General features: G+C 46.2%; 1 protein-coding gene across 1 annotated transcript in view; it reads left to right on the top strand.

The window, feature by feature from the left end:
- Positions 1–21,744, top strand: part of Fbxl2 (F-box and leucine rich repeat protein 2) — a 59,160-nt gene that overhangs the window by 2,716 nt on the left and 34,700 nt on the right. Inside the window, 1 exon segment of the mRNA XM_052723117.1 lies at positions 6,233–6,294. Coding sequence (XP_052579077.1) covers positions 6,233–6,294 — 62 coding nt within the window.

Here is a 21,744-nt window from a genome sequence, read left to right as displayed (position 1 = left end):
TTTAATTCAGCTTATAAAATAAATTTATTTCAGAGCTGGGGGGTGGTGGCACATGCCTCTCTGTGAGTTCAAGGCCAGCCTGGGCTACAGATCGAGTTTCAGGACGGGCTCCAAAGCTACACAGAGAAACCCTGTCTAACCTAACTAACTAGATAGATTCATCTCTTAAATTGTATGTCATAACATGTTTTTCCATTTGACTCCATCCTGTCTGTTTCTTCCCCTTATTTTGCACCTCACTTTCTGTTTTTGTCTGTAATCAGGTCGTCTTAGAGGTTTAGGAAACATGAAACTGGGGAAAACTCAAATATTTAATAGTAGTTTTCCACTTTACACTGAAGTTTCTTTTTTGCCTTTTTTGCCTTTTCTGGATATGTGTGTGCAGGTGCATGAGTGTGTGTGTGGAGGCCAGAGGTCCGCCTTGAGTGGTGTTCCTCAGGTGCCAGCTACCTTGTCTTTTTGAGAGGGAGTCTCTCTCAGAACCTGAATTAGTCTAGACTAGCTGGCCAGTGAGCCCAGAGATTACCTCTCTCCAGGGCCGGGATTAAAGCACGTGCCATGGGACAGCTGGGGGTTTTGGTGGTGGTGGTTTTATGTGGTTCTGGGGATCAAGCCCAGGTCCTCATTCCTATGTGCCTATGTGACAAACACTTTACCAGTGGGGTGGGTGTGTGTGTGTGTGTGTGTGTGTGTGTGTGTGTGTGTGTGTGTGTGTGTGTATCTTTTAAGGCAGCCCTGGTTGTTCTAGAACTCACTATGTAGACTAGGCCAGCTTTGAATTTGTGGTGATTCTCCTGCCTCAGCCTCCTGGGTGCTGGGATTGCTGGCACCTATGCTCCTAACACTGAATATGGTAGAAAGATCTTAAGTTCAAGGCCAACTTGAGTAATTTAGAGAGAGCTTGTCTCAAAATGAAAGGGTCTTGGGATGTAGCTCATTGGTAGCGTACTTGCATGGCATGCCAGAGGCTTGCAATCCCCACACTGCCCACACTGCGAGGGGAGGTGCCGATTGAGACCCACAATCCACTGCGAGGGCAGGTGCTGATTGAGACAGGTGCTTACCGGATGAGATCTCTGTGTTCATTGACCGTAAACGGTAGGTTGTCTGGATTCCTGCTCCTGATGGTGAGGTGGGGAATAATTTCAGTCACTCTAGCTTTCTTCCAGAGAGCCTGAGTTCCATGAGAGTGACATCACTGTACATATTTGGTAGACCTAGATTTAGTGCTTACTAGTCCCACAGTAGTTGGTCAGTGGCCAAGGAAGGACTTGAATTCACTCAGTTGGTCTTCAAAGCCCACGATCTTAACCTTCACACCAAGGCCTTCCACACTAAAGTATGCGCTACACTTCCAGAGGACCCAAGTTTATTTCCCAACACCCATGTGGTTGCTCACAGCTGTCTGTAACTCCAGTTTTCGGGGATCTGACGTCCTCTTCTGGTCTCTGCAGGCACCAGGCATGCAAGTGGTACATTATAGACATTACATACTGGCAAAACACCCATGCATGTAAAATAAAAAAGAGGAAAAAAAGAATTGCAAAGGACCTGGTTTGGTTCCCAGCACCTGCATGGCAGCTCACAGCTGTCTGTAACTCCAGTTCCAAGGGATCTGTGGTCCTTTCTAGCCTCCGGGGGTACTACACACATGTGACATACATTCATACAAATGTATACATATACACATAAAATAAAAATAAATCTTAAAGAATTTCAATGTTTGGGGCTTGGAGAGATGGCTCAGTGGTTAGGAGCACTTGTTCTTCCAGAGGTCCTGAGTTCGGTTCCCAGCACCCACATGGTGACTCACAGCCATCCTCTGACCTCTGTGGGCACCAGGCATGCATGTGGTGCACACATATATGGGGGCAAAGTGCTCATATAAAATAGATAAATCTAAAGATTAAAAGGAAAAAAAAAAAAGAATTTCAGTATCTTATCAACCGAGCCAGAGGAAGAATGATCTCTCCCCTCCTCCCCCTCTCTGACAAACTGTCTATTAATATTGTCTGATGACAGCTTGCAGGATTAGTTCTGGTTTTGTTTATATTTGTTTACGCACTGTGTGTGTAAAAAGGGCCATGGTTTGCTCCTGGCTCTCCGCTAGCGTGTTGATAACTGGTCTTCTGCAGGAAGACTGTGTGTAGACAGTCACAGCTGCTGGCGGCTCCAGAGTGTGTGGTCTCTCTCCTGTTCAGAATTCACAGCCCTGCACCCTCCTCCAGCTCCTCCTCTCCGTTCACCGCCATCGTCCACCGTGTTCCTCCAGCATGGGAGGGGGTGACATCAGTGTCCTTTCAGGGCTCAGCTTTCAGCAGTCAGGAATTCTCAGCAGTCTGACCAGGTATGAGTCTCTGCAGTAATTACCACCCACTGCAAGAAGAAGCCTCTCGGGCTGAAGCTGGCAGCAGCCCTGATCCCTGGCATAAACAGGCATGTCTGGAAGGGAATCGGGTGGGCACACTATCTCCTGTTAGAACAGTCATAGTGATTACCTGCTAGGACCTGTGATCGCCTCAGCCACAGGATGTTTTTGTTTGTTTGTTTTGAGATTTAATTTTGTGTTTGTGTGGGTATATTGACATGAGCCTGGATGCCTGAGAAGGCCAGAAGAGGGCGTTGGGTCCCCTGGAGCTGGAGTTAACAGACGGTAGTGAGGTTTGACATTTGTTTTGTTGTTTGTTTGTTGGGACGGGATCTCGCTCTGTAGACCAGGCTGGCCTTGAGCTCACAGAGACCCACCAGCCTCTGCCTCCCGAGTGCTGGTACTAAAGACATGCACCACCATTAGTGCTAGCATTTGGGCTGTGTGTGTGTGTGTGTGTGTGTGTGTGTGTGTGTGTGTTTTGATAGTGTCTCATGTATTGCAGGCCAGCCTCAAGCTTGCTATGTAACTGAGAATAACCTGATGTTCTGATGCCCACAACTTTACCTCCCAAATGCCAGGGTTGTGGGTGGACCACACTCTGACCAGTTTACGCAGTGCTGGGTTGAAAACCAGGGTGTAGGCAAACATTCTATCAGCTGAGGTGTATACCTTGTTTATGCGATGAGTCTTACCATGTCGCCCAACTGGTCTCAAAATCATGATTCAAGTGACTCCTTCTCCTCATCCTCCCAGGTAGCTGGGACTACCGGCACATCACACCATTCCCGGCTTCTTTACCAGTTCTTTCATTGAGCTATCTTATATGTGTGAGTTGTGTCATGAGGTGTGTACACATGAGTGTGAGGGTGCACATGTTTGTGCATGTAGAGGCCAGAGCAGGGTGTTGACTGTTTGTCGCTCTCTACCTTATCACCACAAGACAGCATCTTGCACTGAACCTGCAGCTCCCCATTCAGCCGGGCCAGCTGGTCACTGAGTTCTTGGGATCTTCCTGTCTGCAACACCACCCTCTGTTGCTGGGGTTACAGCTTGCTCAGCCATGCTTGGGCTTTTACATGGGTGCTGGGGATTTGAACTCAGGTCCTCATGCCTGCTGCGTAAGTGTTCTTACCCACTGAGCCTCTCCCCAGCACTGGCTTGCCTTGTTATTTATTGTTGAGAGGTCTGCTGTGTGTCCTGGGATCCCTTTCAAGTTATTTGCAAATATTCATGAGTATTCGTCTGTTTCTGAATCTCTGTCGTCCCCACCACCCCGATCCAGCCAGGTCTCCCTGTGTGGCCTGGAACTTCCATTAGAGGCTAGTGGGGCTTCAGACTGGTGTCAATCCTGCTGCCTCTGTCTCTGCCTTTGAAGTGCTGGGATTACAGGAGGGTGTGCCACCACACACAGCTCCTTTTCACTTTTTGAATGGTGCTCTTTGTGTCAGGAAGGTTTTAATCTAATGAAGTTCACCTTACCTACATTCACTTTTGGTTACATGTGGTTTGGGTATCATAGTTGGAAACTGTCAGAGTCCGTCCACACACAACACAGAGGACTGTTGCTGTTGGTGACCCTGTGTTTACACCACAGGCTTCCCCTTGGACTGAGTTCTGCTGCATGGTGGAGGAAAAGTCCAGCCCCATGGTCCTCATGAAGATCCCATTGTCCTGGCACCCCCCATTTAAATCAGTGGCTCCTGGATGTAAGAGTTTGTATCTGAGCCGGTGTGTGGTAGGCAGTGGTGGTGCATGCCTTTAATCCCAGCACTCTCCTTTAATCCCAGGAGGCAGAGGCAGGTGGATCTCTGTGAGTTCCGGGACAGCCAGGGCTACACAGAGAAATACTTGTTTCTCTTGAAAAAACAAAAAGCAACCAACCTGAAAAAAGAATTTTTCTCTGGGCTTTCAGTTCTGTTCACGTCATCTGTTTGTTGGTAATTATACCAGGACTTCAGTGTTTCAGTTACTGTGGCTCTGTAGTAAAAACTTACTCTTTTTAGGACTGGAGAGATGACTCACTGGTTAAGATTGCTCCTTTAGAGGACCTGAGTTCAGTTCCCAGCACCTATACCCACTCACAACTCCCTGTAACTCCAATTCCAAGTGATCTGACGCCCTCTTCTGGCCTATGTGGGCACTGCTCACACAATTGTATACATGCAGGCTGTCTCAGGGTTTCTATTGCTGTGAAGAGACACCACGGGCACAGCAACTCTGCAACTCTTTTTTTTTTTTTTTTTTTGGAGACAGGGTTTCTCTGTGTAACAGCCCTGGCTGTCCTAGAACTAGCTCTGTAGACCAGGCTGGCCTTGAACTCACAGAGATCCTCCTGCCTCTGCCCCCCAAGTGCTGGGATTAAAGGAGTGAGACACCACCGCCCGGCACAGCAACTCTTACAAAGGAAAGCATTTAATTGGGGCTTACAGTTTAGAAATTTAGTTTATTGTCTTTATGGCGGGAAGCATGGTGGCACGCAGGTATTCCAGACATGGTGCTGGAGAGGCAGCTGAGAGTTCTACATCTGGATTGGCAGGCGGCAGGAAAAGAGAGAGACACTGGGCCTGGCTTGGGCTTCTGAAACTCCAAAGCCCACCCCCAGGACACACTCCCTCCAACAAGGCCACACCTCCCGATAATGCCTCTCTCTCTCTCTCTCTCTCTATATATATATATATATATATATATACACACACACACACACACACACACACACACACACACACACACACACACACACACGAACATCTATCCTATGGCCAGGTACAGGAGCACATGCACATCTCAGCTGCTATGGGGTGGGGGTGGGGGGGTTGACACAGCAGTCACTTGAGCCCAGATACACATACACATACAGAGAGAGAGAGACAGACAGACAGACAGACAGATAGAGACAGAGAGAGAAATAAATGTAACTAAAATACTTCAATGATTTGGCTTTTTTAAACTCATTATTCAAACTTATGTATCAGTGTGTGTGATGATTTGGAGGAAAATGGCCCCATAGGCTCATAGGGAATAAATATATATGTATATTTTGTCAAATTCATTTCTGAGTACTTTATTCATTTTAATGCCGTTAAGTTTGATTGCTTTCTTGAATTCATTTCCAAGTTGTCCATTACTAATGTATAGAAATATATTTTCATGAAACTGGAGAGATGGCTTAGCAGTTAAGAGCACTGGCTACTCCTGTAGAGAACTGGAGTTCAGTTCCCAGCACCCACTTTGGGCAGACAGCTCACAGCTGCCTGTATCTCAAGCTCCAGAAGATCTGACGCCCTCTTCTGGCCTCCTAGAGTGCTGCACTCAGATGTGCATACACATATATACATAATTAAAATGAAAATTAATTTTTAAAAGTATAAAATTTATTTTTGTAAATGTATGAACTTTTTGATGAGTTATGATATGTCTTTGTGGGTTTCTAGAGCTGTCTTCTTATAATACCTTGTCTTTGAATGGAGGCTGTACATCATGTCTTCTGTTTTTCTCTTGCTGGATATTTACCAGAGCCTCCAGTACAATGCAGTACACAAATGGCTGTGTGTTGCCATTTTAAAAATATTTGTTTTTATTAGTTTTAGTTATGTGTATGTGTTTGTTGTGATTGGGGTGGTAGATGCACTTGTGTGGTGGTGCCAACGAGGCCAACGGTGTTGTGTCCTATGGAGCTGGAGTTCCAGGTGGCTGTGAGCCGCCTGACATGGGTGCTGGGAACTGAACTCCAGTCACAAAGGTTTTTTTTTTTCCTCTGTAGGACAGTGAGTAGTGTTGTTTTGATCCAGTATAAAAACACGTGACTTAGTTTTTTTCATACATTGGCTGAAGAACTGTTTTCAATTTCTGTCTGTCTTGCAGGTTTTCTCAAACAATGATGACGGCCTCATCAACAAAAAGTTACCCAAGGAGCTCCTCTTAAGGTAAGTGCATACATGTTAGCGAGCTCCAGTCTGGCTCAGGCCTCCAGTTGCAAGATGCCTCTGTCTCAGTGTAGTCCTGAGCTAGGAAGGGTCAGACCCGCCCGACTTCCCGGTTTTGTTTTATAGAATGTCGTTCAGTTTGTTCCGAAGGTTTACTTGGTCCACTCCAGAGTGTACTAAGTATGAATTCATTTTGTAATGTGAAACATATCGAAGCCATTGTCAGCGGGTGCCCAGGTTGGGTATGAATAGATAATTATAAATCAGTTAGTAACTCGGGGAAGGTTATTGCTATAGGTGTGGGCTCCTGGGGTCGGAGAGGTTTTGGCGTTTTCTAAGAGATGAGTAACTCAACAGTTACAGAAGATGTGTGGTTCTGATGTCCTCACCCAGCAGCCAGTGTGCTATCCCCCAGGTATTGAGAATGCACGCTAAGTGACAGCCCTAGAGAAGAAAAGGCCTCCGTGGACTGCAGTTCTGTCACCTGTCATTGGAAGTCTGCAGGTGACACTGTGGGCCACTAGGCCATGCAGCCTTTTTGTGTGTTTGTTTGTTTTGATTCTGCCGTTGGCAAATGTTAGTTGTGGAGGCTGTCACATCTTAATTCTTTACAAATATGGACTTCTGGACATGTGATAATCTTTGAGTGGCATTTGTCAAACTGTTGCCAATATTCACAAAACAAGAAGCAGGTTCTGATCCAATGATGGACATTTCTTTGGTACAGGGTGTCTTAGAGCCTAGAAGGCTGGCATGCATGGTGATGGCCAGGGGTGAGGAACTAGTGACAGGAAGTTGTAGAAGATGCTTCCACCTAGAGGGGACACATGATCCCACTACCTGGCTATACTACATCTTTTTAGATTTCAGAAGTGAGTCTGGGTTTTGCTTGATTATTGGGGCTTATTCTTTATTTATAAATTACATTCATTTGTTTGGGGTAGAGGCATGCACATGTGTGATACAGTGCACCTGTGGAGGTCAGAAAACTGTGTGTGAGTTGTTTGTCTCCCTGATCACGTGGTCCAAGGATGGACTGAGTTGGCTGTCTCCTCTGATCACGTGGTCCAAGGATGGACTGAGTTGGCTGTCTCCCCGATCACATGGTCCAAGGATGGACTGAGTTGGCTTTCTCCTCTGATCACGTGGTCCAAGGATGGACTGAGTTGGCTGTCTCCCCCGATCATGTGGTCCAAGGATGGACTGAGTTGTCTCCTCCGATCACGTGGTCCAAGGATGGACTGAGTTGGCTGTCTCCCTGATCACGTGGTCCAAGGATGGACTGAGTTGGCTGTCTCCTCTGATCACGTGGTCCCAAGGATGAACTGAGTTGTCTCCTCCGATCACGTGGTCAAAGGATGGACTGAGTTGGCTGTCTCCTCCGATCACGTGGTCCAAGGATGGACTGAGTTGGCTGTGTCCCCGGTCACGTGGTCCAAGGATGGACTGAGTTGGCTGTCTCTCTGTTCACATGGTCCCAGAATGGCCGCAGGCCGTCAGCCTTGGTGGCAGGCGCCTTCACTCATTGAGCTATCTTGTCAACCCGAGAGTAATTTTTTCTCTCCTTTGGAGTTCACAAGGAGCCAGTGTAAATTCTGCCAGGCCTCACCTCTGCTGTCATATGATGTTAAACTTTTTTCTCTGAGTCTGTGAGGGTGAGACTTATCTTCTTGGGTAGTGATCACATTTTAGGGGCCCCAGAGTGTTTAGTCTCCGGGGTTGTCTGCACTGACACACGAATGCTTAGCACTTAGTTAATAAAAAACACTGAGGCAGGGCTAGATGAGAAAGGTTGTTTATATTTTACTCCAATAAAAGATATTTGGATAAGAGAATCATCTTTGGCAGTTCGACCTTTTTTAAACTCAAAACTGGTGACAAAGAAGGACTGGATGGCACAAACTCACAAGTGCTCAGAAGACGGAGCCATTGGATCCAGGGTGGACTGTTGTCACCGTACAACTGCAGGGGGCGTGGTCAGGCGGGGCCTCAGGCTGCTGTGTGAGTGAGAGCCACAGCCAGCCTCGGAAGCCAGAGCATCAGTCGTTCATCCGAGGCCGCGATTAAACCCCGCCCTTCTCGTGAGTGTTGCTGCTCATCATGTGACTCACTACCTTCCTTCCTCCTAGTGCTGGGTTAGCTTTTATCCCCAGCCGGAGTGGTTTCTGTTTGCTGATACAAGGGAACGCGAGTCAAAATAAGGGATTCTGCCACTCTCTGTGGTCATGTGATTTCTGAACCTAGCTGAGAAGTTAGTTTTGGTTGTCTTTCTGTTGAGCCGCCAGCCTGTGGCACCCACAGCTGACCTAACTATGGACTGAGTGTCACAGACATTCTGGAATTGTTTGGTCACTGCAGCGACAGTCTTGATTGAGAGATGAGAAAAATGCTTGAAGAATGAGCACCTGGAAGACAGTGGGGAGTAGGGAGCTCAGAGCAGAAACTGGCACTCCAGGGGAGCCTGAAGACAGGCCCCAGTTGAGAGAAGACCACAAGAACAGAGGATTCCTCTCCGTTTGGTCTCCAGGGTCTTTGTGTTTTGTTTTTAAAGATTTATTTTATTTTTTAATCATGTATGTTTGTGCCTATGTGGGTAAGTGCATGTGGGTGCAGTGCCTCAAGTGTCCAGAAGAGGGCATTGGATCCACTGGAGCTGGAGTTGTGATCTGCTGTGCAGATGCTGAGAACTGAACTCGGGTCCTCTGTAAGAGCAGTGCACCTTCTTAATTACTGAGCCAGCTCTCCATCCCTACCCCCTTAGAATCTTTTGAATGAAGAGTAACCCAGGAAGAATTGAGCCTTGGAAAATATGATAACCTGGATTCTGAGCATTTCTTAAGCAAACATTTAGTACTCTCAACTCTGCTAATAACCCGACTCCTCTGTGCTCCTCACCTTTGTCTGCATCCACTTAACACCAGCTTGTCTCTGTCAGTAAAATAAATTAGGCCAGGCCTGGTGGCACACCCCTTTAAATCCCAGCATTTGGGAGGAAGAGGCAGATGGATCTCTGTGAGTTCTTAGCCAGGGTTACACAGTGAAATTTTGTTTAAAAAAAGGGGGGGGGATTTTTGTTCTTTAATGACCCAAAAGTGAGACTCTGGAAGTGTCAGTGGCTCGGGGTGTGAAGGGTTTGCTGTGCAAGCATGAAGGCCTGAGCTTGACTATCTGAGCATGGTGACATACACCTGTAACCCCAGTGCTGAGGAGCTGAGGCAGGAGGATCCTGGGGCTTCACTGGCTGGCCAGCCTAGCTGAAATGGTGAGCCTGAAGTTCAGTGAGAGACCCTGTCTCAATAAAATGAGGCTGAGAAGAGATTAAGGAAAGACATCTCAGTGTCAACCTCCGACTCCTCATGTGCCCACATGTGTGTACATGCACACACAGGACAGCAATCCACAGTGTATCAGTTGTTGTGAACATGGAGGTTGTGGTCATTAGGTGTAGCTTTCGAGTCATGCACAAGGCTCATCTGTCAGTCATTTTTTGAAATGAATTGGCACTTGAGAGCAGATGTCCATCACATTTTCTTGAGAGTTCGGGTTCCCACACTCCTGTTATTATTTTGGAACCAGTCAGAGCAAGTGAAATTTTATTTTATTTTAATTAATTAATTAATCAATTATTGAGGCAGGGCTTCTCTGTGTAGCCCTGGCTGTCCTAGCACTCACTCTGTAGACCAGGTTGACCTAGAACTCAGATCTGCCTGCCTCTGCCTCCCAAGTGCTGAGATTAAAGGCGTGCGCCACCACTGCCTGGCAGATACTGAAATTTTAAATACTGCCGTGAGAAGTCTTACGGGTCAAAACTACCTCTAGACAACAGTGGAGGTTTACAGTTTTGCTGTGTGTTAAACTATTTCTGCCCCAGACTTTGCCTTCTTGGCAAACAGCTTTCCGTCCGGCTCCCCTTTCTCAGCAGAACTCTGCAGGACCAGGTTGCTCAGGCGAGCGTCACAAAGTCCCTGTCTCCTGGATCCTTATTTGTAGATGTAATTCTGAATGGTTTTATTAAATAAGAAACACAGAGCCAAATGCAGAGTTAAAAGCCCCAGAGAGCAGTAGCTAAGAGCTGAGACCAAGACCGCCTTCTTACCACCCGGTGCTGCCGTCCTTCCCCTGAGAAAGAGACCTACTTCCTGTCTGTCTGTCTTTTTATTGACTTTCTCTTCTGCCTTCTCATTGGTTGTAAACCCAACCACATGACTTCCTCGTCACTACCTGTCTATACAGATTTCCAGGTCTCTATGGTTGGTATTGAGATTAAAGCCGTGTGTCTCCAAGCTGGCTGTGTCCTTGAACACACAGACTCTGCCTGCCATGTGATCGGGTAAAGGTGCCGCCGGCTTCTGCTATGGCTTGCTATTAGCTCTGACCCCCAGGCAACTTTATTTATTAACATACAAATAAAATGACATTGCAGCACAAATAAAATATCACCATGCTTATTTTCTTCTCAGTTCAATGCTGACTTCTTAGGTTTGGTCTTTTGACCTTGTATTGGAGAGTCCTGTGGTGGTGAGAGCTGCTGTACTAATCCTGATGGATTCCTGTCCATCTTCAGGAATGGTAGGATCTCACAAACGCTAGACAGACCCAGTGGTGGTGGCGCACGTCTTTGATCTCAGCACTGGGGAGGCAGAGACAGGCAGATCTCTGTGAGTTCGAGGCCAACTTGGTCTACAGAGTGAGTTCCAGGACAGGCTCCAAAGCTACAGTGAAACCCTGTCTCAAAAATCAAACAAAACAAAACAAACGCTAGACAGGCACTCTCACTAACCACTGGGCCATCCTCATCTTTTTGTCTCTTCGTTCCACGTGGTTCTCGTTTGGAGATGGTGTGTGTGCACATGCATGTGTGCCTCACTTTGTAGCCCAGCCTGGTCTTAAACTCACGGTCTTCCTCCCTCTGCCTCCTGAAAACCAGGATCACAGGCCTTTATATAACTTTGAATCCACTAGAAAAAACAGTGTTTTCTTCTCATCTAGTGATTTTTATTGGTAATTTTAAGAATACTTAATGTTATTATTTCACATATTCCTTCAACGCACTTTGTTATTAAGTTTATACAATTTGACTTTTTCTACACACCTTTCACTCATGAATTAAAGATTTTCTTAGGGCTGGGGAGATGGCTCGGTGGTTAAGAGCACAAACTGCTCTTGCAGAAGATTCTCAGCACTTGAATCTGGTGGCTCATAACCACCTGTAACTCCAGCTCCATAGGATCCAGCACCCTCTTCTGGACTCCACAGGCAAGTGCATTCATGTACCCACACCCAAGACATATATGCATATTAAAAATAAAAATAAATCATTTAAAAAGAAAGTGATTTTCTCTGCTCTTGGCTCTCACATAGCTCAGTAGCTCACACCTTTCAGTCAGGTGTGTGGTGTTCATCACTGTGGGAGTGTTAGCATCCACACTAGTTGAAGATGGATTACATGGATTTCCCATATTGTTATTGTCTCTCTTGGTTTTAGGAAGCAGATTTTATGAGTTGAGATCTCAACGGTAGCTGTTAGTGTGACACTTTAACATGTGACTAATTCCCTCGATTTTTGTGCTCTTTCCTTTAACTGTTTCTACATGTTTACTCAGCTCTGTGTTGTCATTTTGTTTTCTGATGCTTAGTCTCCAGAATATTCCTGAGGAAAGGCTTGGGAGAAACACTGTCCCAAGTGCCTGTGTGTCTTTTTGTCACTTTTGCGGTGATGAAATGCCATAAGCAAAAGCAACATGAGGAGGAAAGGGTTTACTTCATGTTACAACTTGTAGTTCCTCATCCAGGGAAGTCAGGACAGGAACTCAGGCAGGGCAGGAGCCTGGAGGCAGGAACTGAGGCTGAGACCATGGAGGAGTGCTGCTTACTGGCCTGCTCACTATGGCTTGCTCAGCCTGATTTCTTATAGAACCCAGGACCACCTGCGCAGGGGTGGCACAGCCACAGTAGGCTGGGTCCTCCCATTAATCAAGAATGCTTGCACACAGGACAGTCTGATGGTGGCGTTTTCTCACTTGAGATTCCCTCTTCCCCGGGTGACTTTAGCTTGTGTCCACTGGACCAAACACTGGCCAGCAAAGTCACCTTGTGTCATTTACACTGAAAAGTTTGCCTTGTGGATATTAAACTGGTTCATATTTCTTCTTCCTGATTAATTAAGATATATTACTCCATTTTCTTGATATCATATTAAAGGATGAAAACAGAGTCTCCCTCTTGGGGTTTAGATCAACACAGTGACCCCAAACTTGAATTCTGTCTTTCATCTGTCTGTTGTTTGGTTAGTGGCCTGTACATAGCCTCTGCCTCTGCCTCTGCTTCTCTCTCTCTCTCTCTCTCTCTCTCTCTCTCTCTCTCTCTCTCTCTCTCTTTCTCTCTGTATGTGTGTGGGTGTGTGTCTGTCTGTCTGTGACCTGTGTCTTCTCATGTTGCCCGTCTCTGCTGCTATCCCCAACACAGACCTTCGCTGTGTTTATTGAACAGCACAGAAAGCGGTGGGGGAAAGGCATGAGGAGGAGTACATTTCTTTTCTTTTTCTTTTTAGATATAGGTGTAGCCCTGGCTGTCCTGGAACTCACTCTGCTCATTCTGTAGACCAGGCTGGCCTTGAGACTCAGAGATCTGCCTGCCTCTGCCTCCCAAGTGCTGGAATTAGAGGCGTGTGCCACCACCGCCCGACCTTTAACACAATTTTACAAGGGAAGAAGTTCCTCTTCCCTTGAAACAGCATTTGAAATAGCAAATGGATGTTATCAACCTATAGCCACATGTTGCTTCCAACATTGTGGGGTATTTGTTTTGTTTAAGATTGCATTAAATCTGTAGACTGCTTTCAGCAAATGATTCCAGCGCGCACACATATGCACATGCATCCTTCTGCTCAGGGGCATGGGAGAGCACAGAGTTTAGGAGTAGGGCAGTGGAGCACTTGCTGCTTTCAGAGGACCCAGGTGCAGTTCCCGGCACCCACAGGGTGGCTCACAACTCTCGGAAACTCCAGTTTCCGGGATCTGATGCCTTGTCTGACCTCTCAGAATAGATAATGCTTTCTTTAAATACAAAGCTTCAAGTCACCTCTTAATTTTCCACCAGGGGCTAGAGAGGGCTCAGCAGTCGACAGCATTTGCTGCCCTTGCAGAGGTCTTGGGTTCAGTTTCCAGTGCCCCCATGGGCAGCTCACAAACACCTGCCACTCCAGCTCCAAACGCCGCCTTCTGGCCTCATGCACACTCTCGTAAAATACATAAATCTTTACTTTTTCATGTTTTTCCATTCCCATTTCTGCTTTTCCTGCCCTTCGCATGCTGCTCTCACACAGGAAAGTCGTACGACCTGTAAGATAGTCTGGTGTCTGTATCATTTTCTCTCCAAATCCTCTTCATTTCTCTATTTTGGCCTTTTTTATGTTTTTTTTTTCTCCTTTTAGCCAGACTTAGTAGCACTTTGGCCTTTAATCACAGTACTTGTGAGGTAGAGAAAGGTAAATCTCTGTGAGTTCAAAGACCAGCCTGGTCTACATAGTGAGACCCTGTCTCAAAAAAAAAAAAAATTAAAATATATATATATATATATACACACACACACATACATACATATATATATATATACACATACATATACACCTTCTTTTGACTCAAGATAATCTTAATTTTTCTTTTGAGTATTTTAAAAAATTGTATTTACTATTGTGTATGGTGTGTGGTGTGTGTGTGTTCCATAGTGTACCTGTGGAGGTCAGAGGACAAATCCTAGTTTTTTCTTTCCACCTTTACATCAGCATGTGGAGATAGTCATAGAAACATTGAACCACTTTCAAGGGACCTAAAGGTGGGATTTGAGTTCTAAAGAGAATTATAGACAAAGATCATGGGATATTTAAAGCATGGCTGGAGTTGTTTTTCAGAATGGATCACAGGCGTGGGTCCTCAAACTGTGGAAGGACACAGTTATCACACACGATCAGGAAGATAAATTCATACCTAAATAGTTATAATGAAATGGCAGAACATCAAACACAAGCCTTATTACAGTTTGTTTATTTTTATTTTAAAATATTTTTGTATGCGTGTATACATCTGTGCATGTGTGCTCCAGAAGAGGCTTCCAGATCTCTGAAGCTGGGACTACAAGTGACTGTGTGCTGTCTGATGTGGGTGCTGGGAACTGAACTCAGACCTTCTGGGAGAGCAGCCAGTGCTTTTAACCACTGAGCCATCTCTCCAGCTTTTATTTCTTTTGTGTGAATGTGTGTGGGTTGGGGATGTGTTCTAGTATGCATGTGGTAGCCAGAGGCTCTCCTACTTAAGTTACTATTGCTGTGCTGAAACACCATGACCCAAAGCAACATGGATACGAAAGGATGTATTCACTCACAGTTCCACATAACAGTTCCTCATCAAAAGCAGTGAGGACAGGAACTCAAGCAGGGAAGGAACAGGGAGGCGGGAGCTGATGCAGAGGCCATGGAGGGTACTGCTTAAATGGCTTGTTCATCATCGTTTGCTCAGGTGTTGTTTGAGTCTTAGATGGTCTTTTAATAAAAAACCCAGAGCTGGATATCAGAGTGAAAGCTGAAAGATCAGAGAAGCAGAGCAAGCCACAGCCAACCTCACCTCGCCGACTCCTCAGCCAATCCCGTTTCCTCAGACTGAAAGCCTCTGAGTCCTCACCCGAAAGGGTCTCAGCTGAACTGCTTTAGTTCCTGTTTCCTCACGCCTTATATACCTTTCTCTGCCCAACCATGTCACTTTCTAGAATCAAAGGCATGTGTGCTTCCCAGTACTGGGATTAAAGGTGTGTGCCACCACTGCCTGGCTCTGTTTCCAATGTGGCCTTGAACTCACAGAGATCCAGGCAGATCTCTGTCTCCCTAGTGATAGGATTAAAGGTGTGTGCACCACTGCCTAACCTCTATGTCTAATCTAGTGGCTGACTCTGTCCACTGATCCTCGTGCAAGTTTGTTAGGGTACACAATATATCACCACATTACAATATATCACCACACTCAGGTTCACCAGCACAGGGATGGCTCCACCCATAATGGGCTGGGCCCTCCCACATCAATCATTAATTAAGAAAGTGCACTGTAGGATTGCTTACAGCCCGATCTTATGGAGGCATTTTATTTTTTTATTTTATGTGTATGGTTGTTTTGCCTGCATGTATGTCTATGAACCACATGCTTTCAGGGCATTAGATTCCCCCTGTGACTGGAGTTACAGATGGTTGTTAGCCATCATGTAGGTACTGGGAATTGAACCTAGGTCCTCTGGAAGAGCAACAAGTGCTCTTAGCCCCACAGCCAATCCTCCAACCCCCCCCCCCCCCCCCCCCCCCCCCCCCGAGGCATTTTCTTAATTAAGGTTTCCTCCTCTAGGGGTGTTGGTGTCACAGCCTTTAATTCCAGCACTCGGGAGACAGAGGAAGGCAGATCTCTGAGTTTGAGGCCAGCCTGGCCTACAGAGCTAGTTTCAGGACAGCCAGAGCTACACAGAGAAACCTGTCTTGAAGGGGGGAAAAAAAAGGTTCCCTCCTCTCAAATGACTTTCCTTTGTATCAAGTTGACATAAAACTCCAGCAGAGAGGACGACCAGTGGAAGCTGGTTCTGGGGATGAAACCCAGAACTTTGGGCATGCAGCTGAGCCATCTCAAAAGCCCGAGGTGTCCTAACAAACCTGTAAAATGAGCCCAGTTCCTAGCGACAGCCGTAAGTAACTATGCAGGTCTCTGAACAGCACTGATAAAAAGGAGAGAGCCGACTCTTACTCCATGTGCCCAAGGGAAGAGAAACCTAGAACTAACTGTCTGCCTGAGCTCAGTTATTCTAAAATGAAGATGCAATAGTGATAATGAAGTTGTAATTGGTGTAGCCAGTTGGCAGTTCTTAAAAAAGACACAAAATAATCACACAGTGGGAATTCCACTCGGGTAGGCTATATCCCTGTGTATCCCAGCAGCCCGAGTGACTGGGTCCTGCACTGTGGTTTTCCATACCTGCAGAGAAAGTTGAATCTACACATGAGCACAGTAAATAACAGTAGGTAGCAGTAAAACAAATAACAATACTCAGTAATAAAAATGCCATGAACTCGAGCTGGGTGTGATGGCACACGCATTCATCCAGCACTTACAAGGCAGAGGCAGGTGAGTCTTTGTGAGCTTTAAGGCCAGCTTAGTCTGCATAGTGAGACTTTGTCTCCAAAGAAAACAAAAAATTACACAAACTTAAAATTGCTTATTTCTGGAATTTTTTTCATTTAAAATTTGGGATCACAGTTTGCCATCCCAAAATTGAAGCTGCAAAAAAGCCAAAATATATGATCAAACTATTAAAAATGCCAACAATTACATGTACACGAATATTCATAGCAGAATTATTCACAAGAGCCAAAATGAAGAACTCCAGATGTCCATCAACAGATAATTGAACAAACAAATCATGATATAAACACACAAAGAGGTATTCAGCCAGGAGAAGTACTTGTGTGTGCCAGTGTGGGTGAGTGTGAGTATGCCAGTGTGGGTGAGTGTGAAGAGCACACTAAGGAAGCCACACCCCGAAAGTCTGTTATAGTCTGTTCACCTGGAGATCAGGGAAGGATCCTCGCAGCCAGGCACATCCGTGTTGGCCGGCTCGGGGTGTGTGTGTGTGTGTGTGTGGCATTTCACCTGGGTGATGGAACTGTTTCCAAACCAATAGCTGCTGAGTTATGCCATTAGTGTACAGGAGTCAATGCTTTCCTTCTGCTATGTGGGTTCCAAGAATCAAACTCGGGTCATCAGGCTTGGCAGTGAACGCCCTTATCCACTGTGCAGCCTCACTGAGTTTTATAGAAACTAAACCAGCCATGGCTTAGAGGCCCAAATGCAACAAATTCTTTGTCCTAAAATTTCTCCCCATTCATTTCTCCTGAAACACTGTGGGGGGAGGGGTTGAGCTGTCTGCAATGTCTGCAATGCCTGGGCCTTTGGATTCTTGCAATCATGCAATTCAGAGGAGTTTACAGACTTACAAGGAAACTGAAGCCAACCCTCTTCTGCTTCACTCACAACAGTTAAAAATCCAGAGTCCGGCTCAGCAGCTCGCAGGTGATCTGAGTAGGTTTAGCTGCACTTGAGGACCAGAGTGAGCAGATGCTAAACCTCCAGAGGACAGGCCAGCGCTCTCTGGGAAATAAGCCAAGATAAAATGCTACATTCTCCATTGGACCTGGAGTGAGACAAACAACTCAGAAAAACCATGACCCACAGGAAGAGAAAACAAATCAGTGAGCTCTCTCCTCTTTCAGTGCCCTGGCTACTGAGCTCTGTAGCTGAGCTCTGTACAGCAGGGTTAAGATAAGGGAAAGAATTCTGTCTCAGGAGACAACGAAACCTCTGGGGGGAAAATAACAGTCATAGTGGCGTGGGGGGTGGGTAGGGAGGTAGAGGGCTGGAGAGATGACTGACCCAGAGTGCAGCCTGCTGTTACAGAGAATCCAGGTTCAGTTCCTGGCACCCACATTATTGGGTCTGGGAGTCGCACAAATATTGAGGACGAGGCCACCAAAATTAGATGAGCAGAGGCAACTTTATTCTATTGCTGCAGGGTACCAGAACTTCTAGCTAGTTAGGGCCACAGGCAAGTCAGGTTCTGACACTGTGACTCTGAGCAGAGGGAGTAGGTCCTTTTTAAAGCAAAAGCCACAAGTAGGGAGGTGAGGGGTGATAATAAGAAAATAATTTTTACAATTTAAGGTCAACTCTTGGATGACAGTACATTCCGGGAATTTACAACTTGTGATAACATATTGCAATTAGTAGTACAATTTGTGATGACAAGTGTTTGAACAAGTTTAACGGGGTTTGTAAAAGCATGTTTACACATGTCTGTGGTTATCCTAACACAGCTCTTGACACAGCTGGGGTCTTGTCCTAATTTTTAACCAATTGCTCCTCTCGTATGGGACAAGGGTCATGAAACAGAAGAAGCGGTGTAGGCGGCTAATGTCTTTGAATTATTGTGGACGCTATACACATCGAGTTGCTCACAACTGCCTATAACCCAGCTCCAGAGGATCTGACGCCCCTGGCCTCCAAGAGCACCTGTCCTCACATGCACATACCCACAGAGCTACACACACACACACACACACACACACACACACACACACACATTAAAAATTAAAATTAATAACTCTTCGAGAATAGTGGTGGCGTATGCCTTTAATCCCAGCTCTCAGGAAGCAGAGACACTCGGATCTCTGAGTTCGAGGCCAGCCTGGTCTATAGATGAGTTCCAGGACAGTAAGTGCTACATAGAGAAACCCTGTAAAAATAAAAATGAGTACAAAGATGAAGTGATCTAACATACATGCAGTTGGAGGTCCAGCTAAGAAGGAAGGGATAGTCATACGTATGTTGGACAGAATAATGGCCCCAAAGGTTTCACACCTGGTTACAGACATCAGGTCAGAAAGCAGTGGATTCCACGTGGGCACACATGGTGGCCATCATATTGAGGCACGGTTAATTACTGACGAGCAGTAAAGAAAAGTCAAGTCATCTTGAAAGATGACTGAAGCTGGTGTGGCCATGGGTGACCCCAGTACTTGGGAGGGTCAGGGTCATGGGCTCCATGCCAGACTGGGCTACATAGCAAATCTCTGTTGTAAAAACACAAGTAACCTAAACCAGAGCTGAACAGTGGACCTGTACATGTGCAGGAGCAGTGATTAAGATATGCCCAGTTGGTTCTTATGAGCAATGATTCAGAAGATGTTTAAAGTGCAGAAAGAAAATTCTCCTGTCCCCAAATTACACAGCCCATTAGTTACCTTTAGAAAATGAAAGCCTGGAGCCCAGCATGGTGGTGACGCACACCTTTAATCCCAGCACTCGGGAGACAGAGGCAGGTGGATCTCCTTGAGTTCAAGGCCAGTCTGGGTTACAGAGTGAGTTCCAGGACAGTCAGGGCTATGTAGAGAGATCCTGTCTCAAAAAACAAACAAGTGAAAACAAAAAAACCCACAAAACAAAAAGCCTGGGCTGGTGAGATGGCTCAGCAGGTCAAGTGCTTACTAGGCAGGCCTGGCATCCCTGGGACCCATGCTGGGTAGAAGGAGAGAGCCAACTCCACAAAGCTGCTTTCTGACTTTTGCCTGTATTCTGCGGCTCATCCACACCCACACACCATACACAAAGTAATAATTTTTAAAAATTAAAAATTAGCCAAAAAAGTAATCAAAGCCTGGGCTGGTGAGACGGCACAGCAGGAGCAGTAGTTGTCATCCAGGCTTGGTGACCTGACTGCAATGCCAGAAGCCTTCATGCATGGAGAACTGACTCCAGGCTTGTCCTCCCACCTCCACACGGGGCGTGGCTCCCCCCCCCCATACAGACACAAATAATACATTTTAACTAAAAATAAACCTTTTCAAGTAAGTGCAAGCTGAGAAAGATTCATCACAAACACTCCCACACAAGTACTAGAGGAATTTCTTGTCGGGAAGACGTTCTTTAAGTCCAGCAGGCAACAGCAGTATAAGAGGTCCATGCAGGTTAAGAGTGAACTTTATCTCGTTAGGTGCCTTGAAAGCCATTGACTGGCTGTGTGTGTGTGTGTGTGTGTGTGTGTGTGTGTGTGTGTGTGTGTGTGTGTGTGTGTGTATTTTTCTTCCCCAATACTCTAAAAAGTTTGATTTTGTCCAAGCTTCCTGCAAATTCAGGGTAATTCCAGTGAAAGTTTCAGAAAGTTTTCTTATGCAAGTCGACGAGAGTCTAGAATGTAATGGAATTTCAGAGGGCCAAGAGGAATGAGGAATGAATGGCCTGATGAAGAACAAGGGTAGAGTCTGCACGGTGGCCTTTAAAACTTAGAGCAAAGCTCTGTAGTTAACATGGATCTAAGGTGTGGGGCAGATGGACTAATGGAACAGCTCTCACGTCTATGAGTAGATTTGTGTCGGTTCCTAATGCAAGAAATCCATGGAGTCTGCTTAAAGGGTGAAGGAATTTATAGGGGAAACTCACTGCAGCACGGGAGATTTATCGTAGGGTCCTAGAAAGCTGAGGTTCAGTCCAACACTGTTCTGCTGCTGAGATGGTCCACACCGTCCAGCCCAGGAGCAGAGAAGCACACAGCCTTCAGTGCAGCTCAGGTCTTAAGGGTAGCCCCAGCCACGCCCCAGGAGCAGGTACTTCAAGGTCATAGGTAGGTAGGACATCTCTAGAGGTGGTGTTCCAAGGTCATGGACAGAACAGCTGTCCACTAGAGGTTGCTGTGGCTGTGACAAAGTACTCCGACTAAGGCAACTTAGGGGCGAAGGGGTCCATTCTGGCCCACACCATGTTCTTCGTCCACTGTGGACAAGTGGCAAGCTTAAGTTTGGGAAACTAGTCACATTGCAGCCAGGGTCGCGCCGAGAGCAGCGAATGCTGGTGCTCGGCTCTGGGCTTGTTGATTCTGTCCAAGACTCGGCCCCTGGTGCCTCACCCACTGTGGGGTGGGCTTCCCATCTCAGTTAGTGAGGGTATCCCGCAGAGTCAGGCATGCTGGCAACACTGTCGCAGTCTCCACTACTTGCCCTTGTCTGTGTAACCTTGCACTCTTGGGATGCCCGCGGGGGAAGCTGGGAGCCCCTTTTCAGAAGCAGGCCCTCAAGGGGCCCGGACTGTTTCCTACTTCAGCCAGCTCTGGTTTTTCTTTGCTTTTTTGGGGGGTGGGGTTGTTTTGTTCTTTTCATTGTTGTTTTTCAAGACAGGGTTATTGGTGAAATTATTAAGGCCACTCCACGTAGTTAAAAGGAGATTTATTTAATGGCGTAACTTACAAATTAAGGGATAGGTAGGTCGCAGGGTCTGGGGAAGGTGTATCACAGTCCAGCGGTGTTCTCTGGAGCCCTGCTTGGTCCACCTCTCCCGTCCAGGGTCCCGGAACCGAGTGCAAGCCCGCCAATCCAGCTCTCCAGTCTCCAGGCGCCTCCCTTCGCCCCGCCTTGTAGGCGTGACAGTTGCTGAAGTCTCAATGGGGGTTGGAACTTCCAGATCAAAGCTGGAATGGCTACCCACTACATCTCCCCCTTTTTGTCTAAATAAGAAAGTTCTAACCTAATACAAGACTATATACAAAGGAATGGTTATCAAATATTGTCCAGGAATAATGAGGGATAATGACCTAGATAAGATGGAACTACAACCAATGCAAACAATATCAAGCAAGAAACACATACTATAATCCAGAGAAGTATAGAGCATAGGTAAATGGCATGTTACAAAGATCATTCCAAAAGGTGTCCTATCCTAAAGAACCTGAATCTAATACTTAATATGTTCTATCTACTAAGTTGTAACTATAACTGCTAGTCTTCAATCCCGTCAAAGACCTGAGAAGGAATATGTGCTTCTCAAATAGTCTTTTCTACTAGAGCCAATTCCTTCTCAGCTTCGGCTGATAATTCTCTTG

Source organism: Peromyscus californicus, unplaced genomic scaffold, assembly GCF_007827085.1.
Source record: "Peromyscus californicus insignis strain IS unplaced genomic scaffold, ASM782708v3 Scaffold_11__1_contigs__length_118956290, whole genome shotgun sequence".
NCBI classification, from domain to species: domain Eukaryota; kingdom Metazoa; phylum Chordata; class Mammalia; order Rodentia; family Cricetidae; genus Peromyscus; species Peromyscus californicus.
This window is presented reverse-complemented; position numbering and strand designations above follow the sequence as displayed.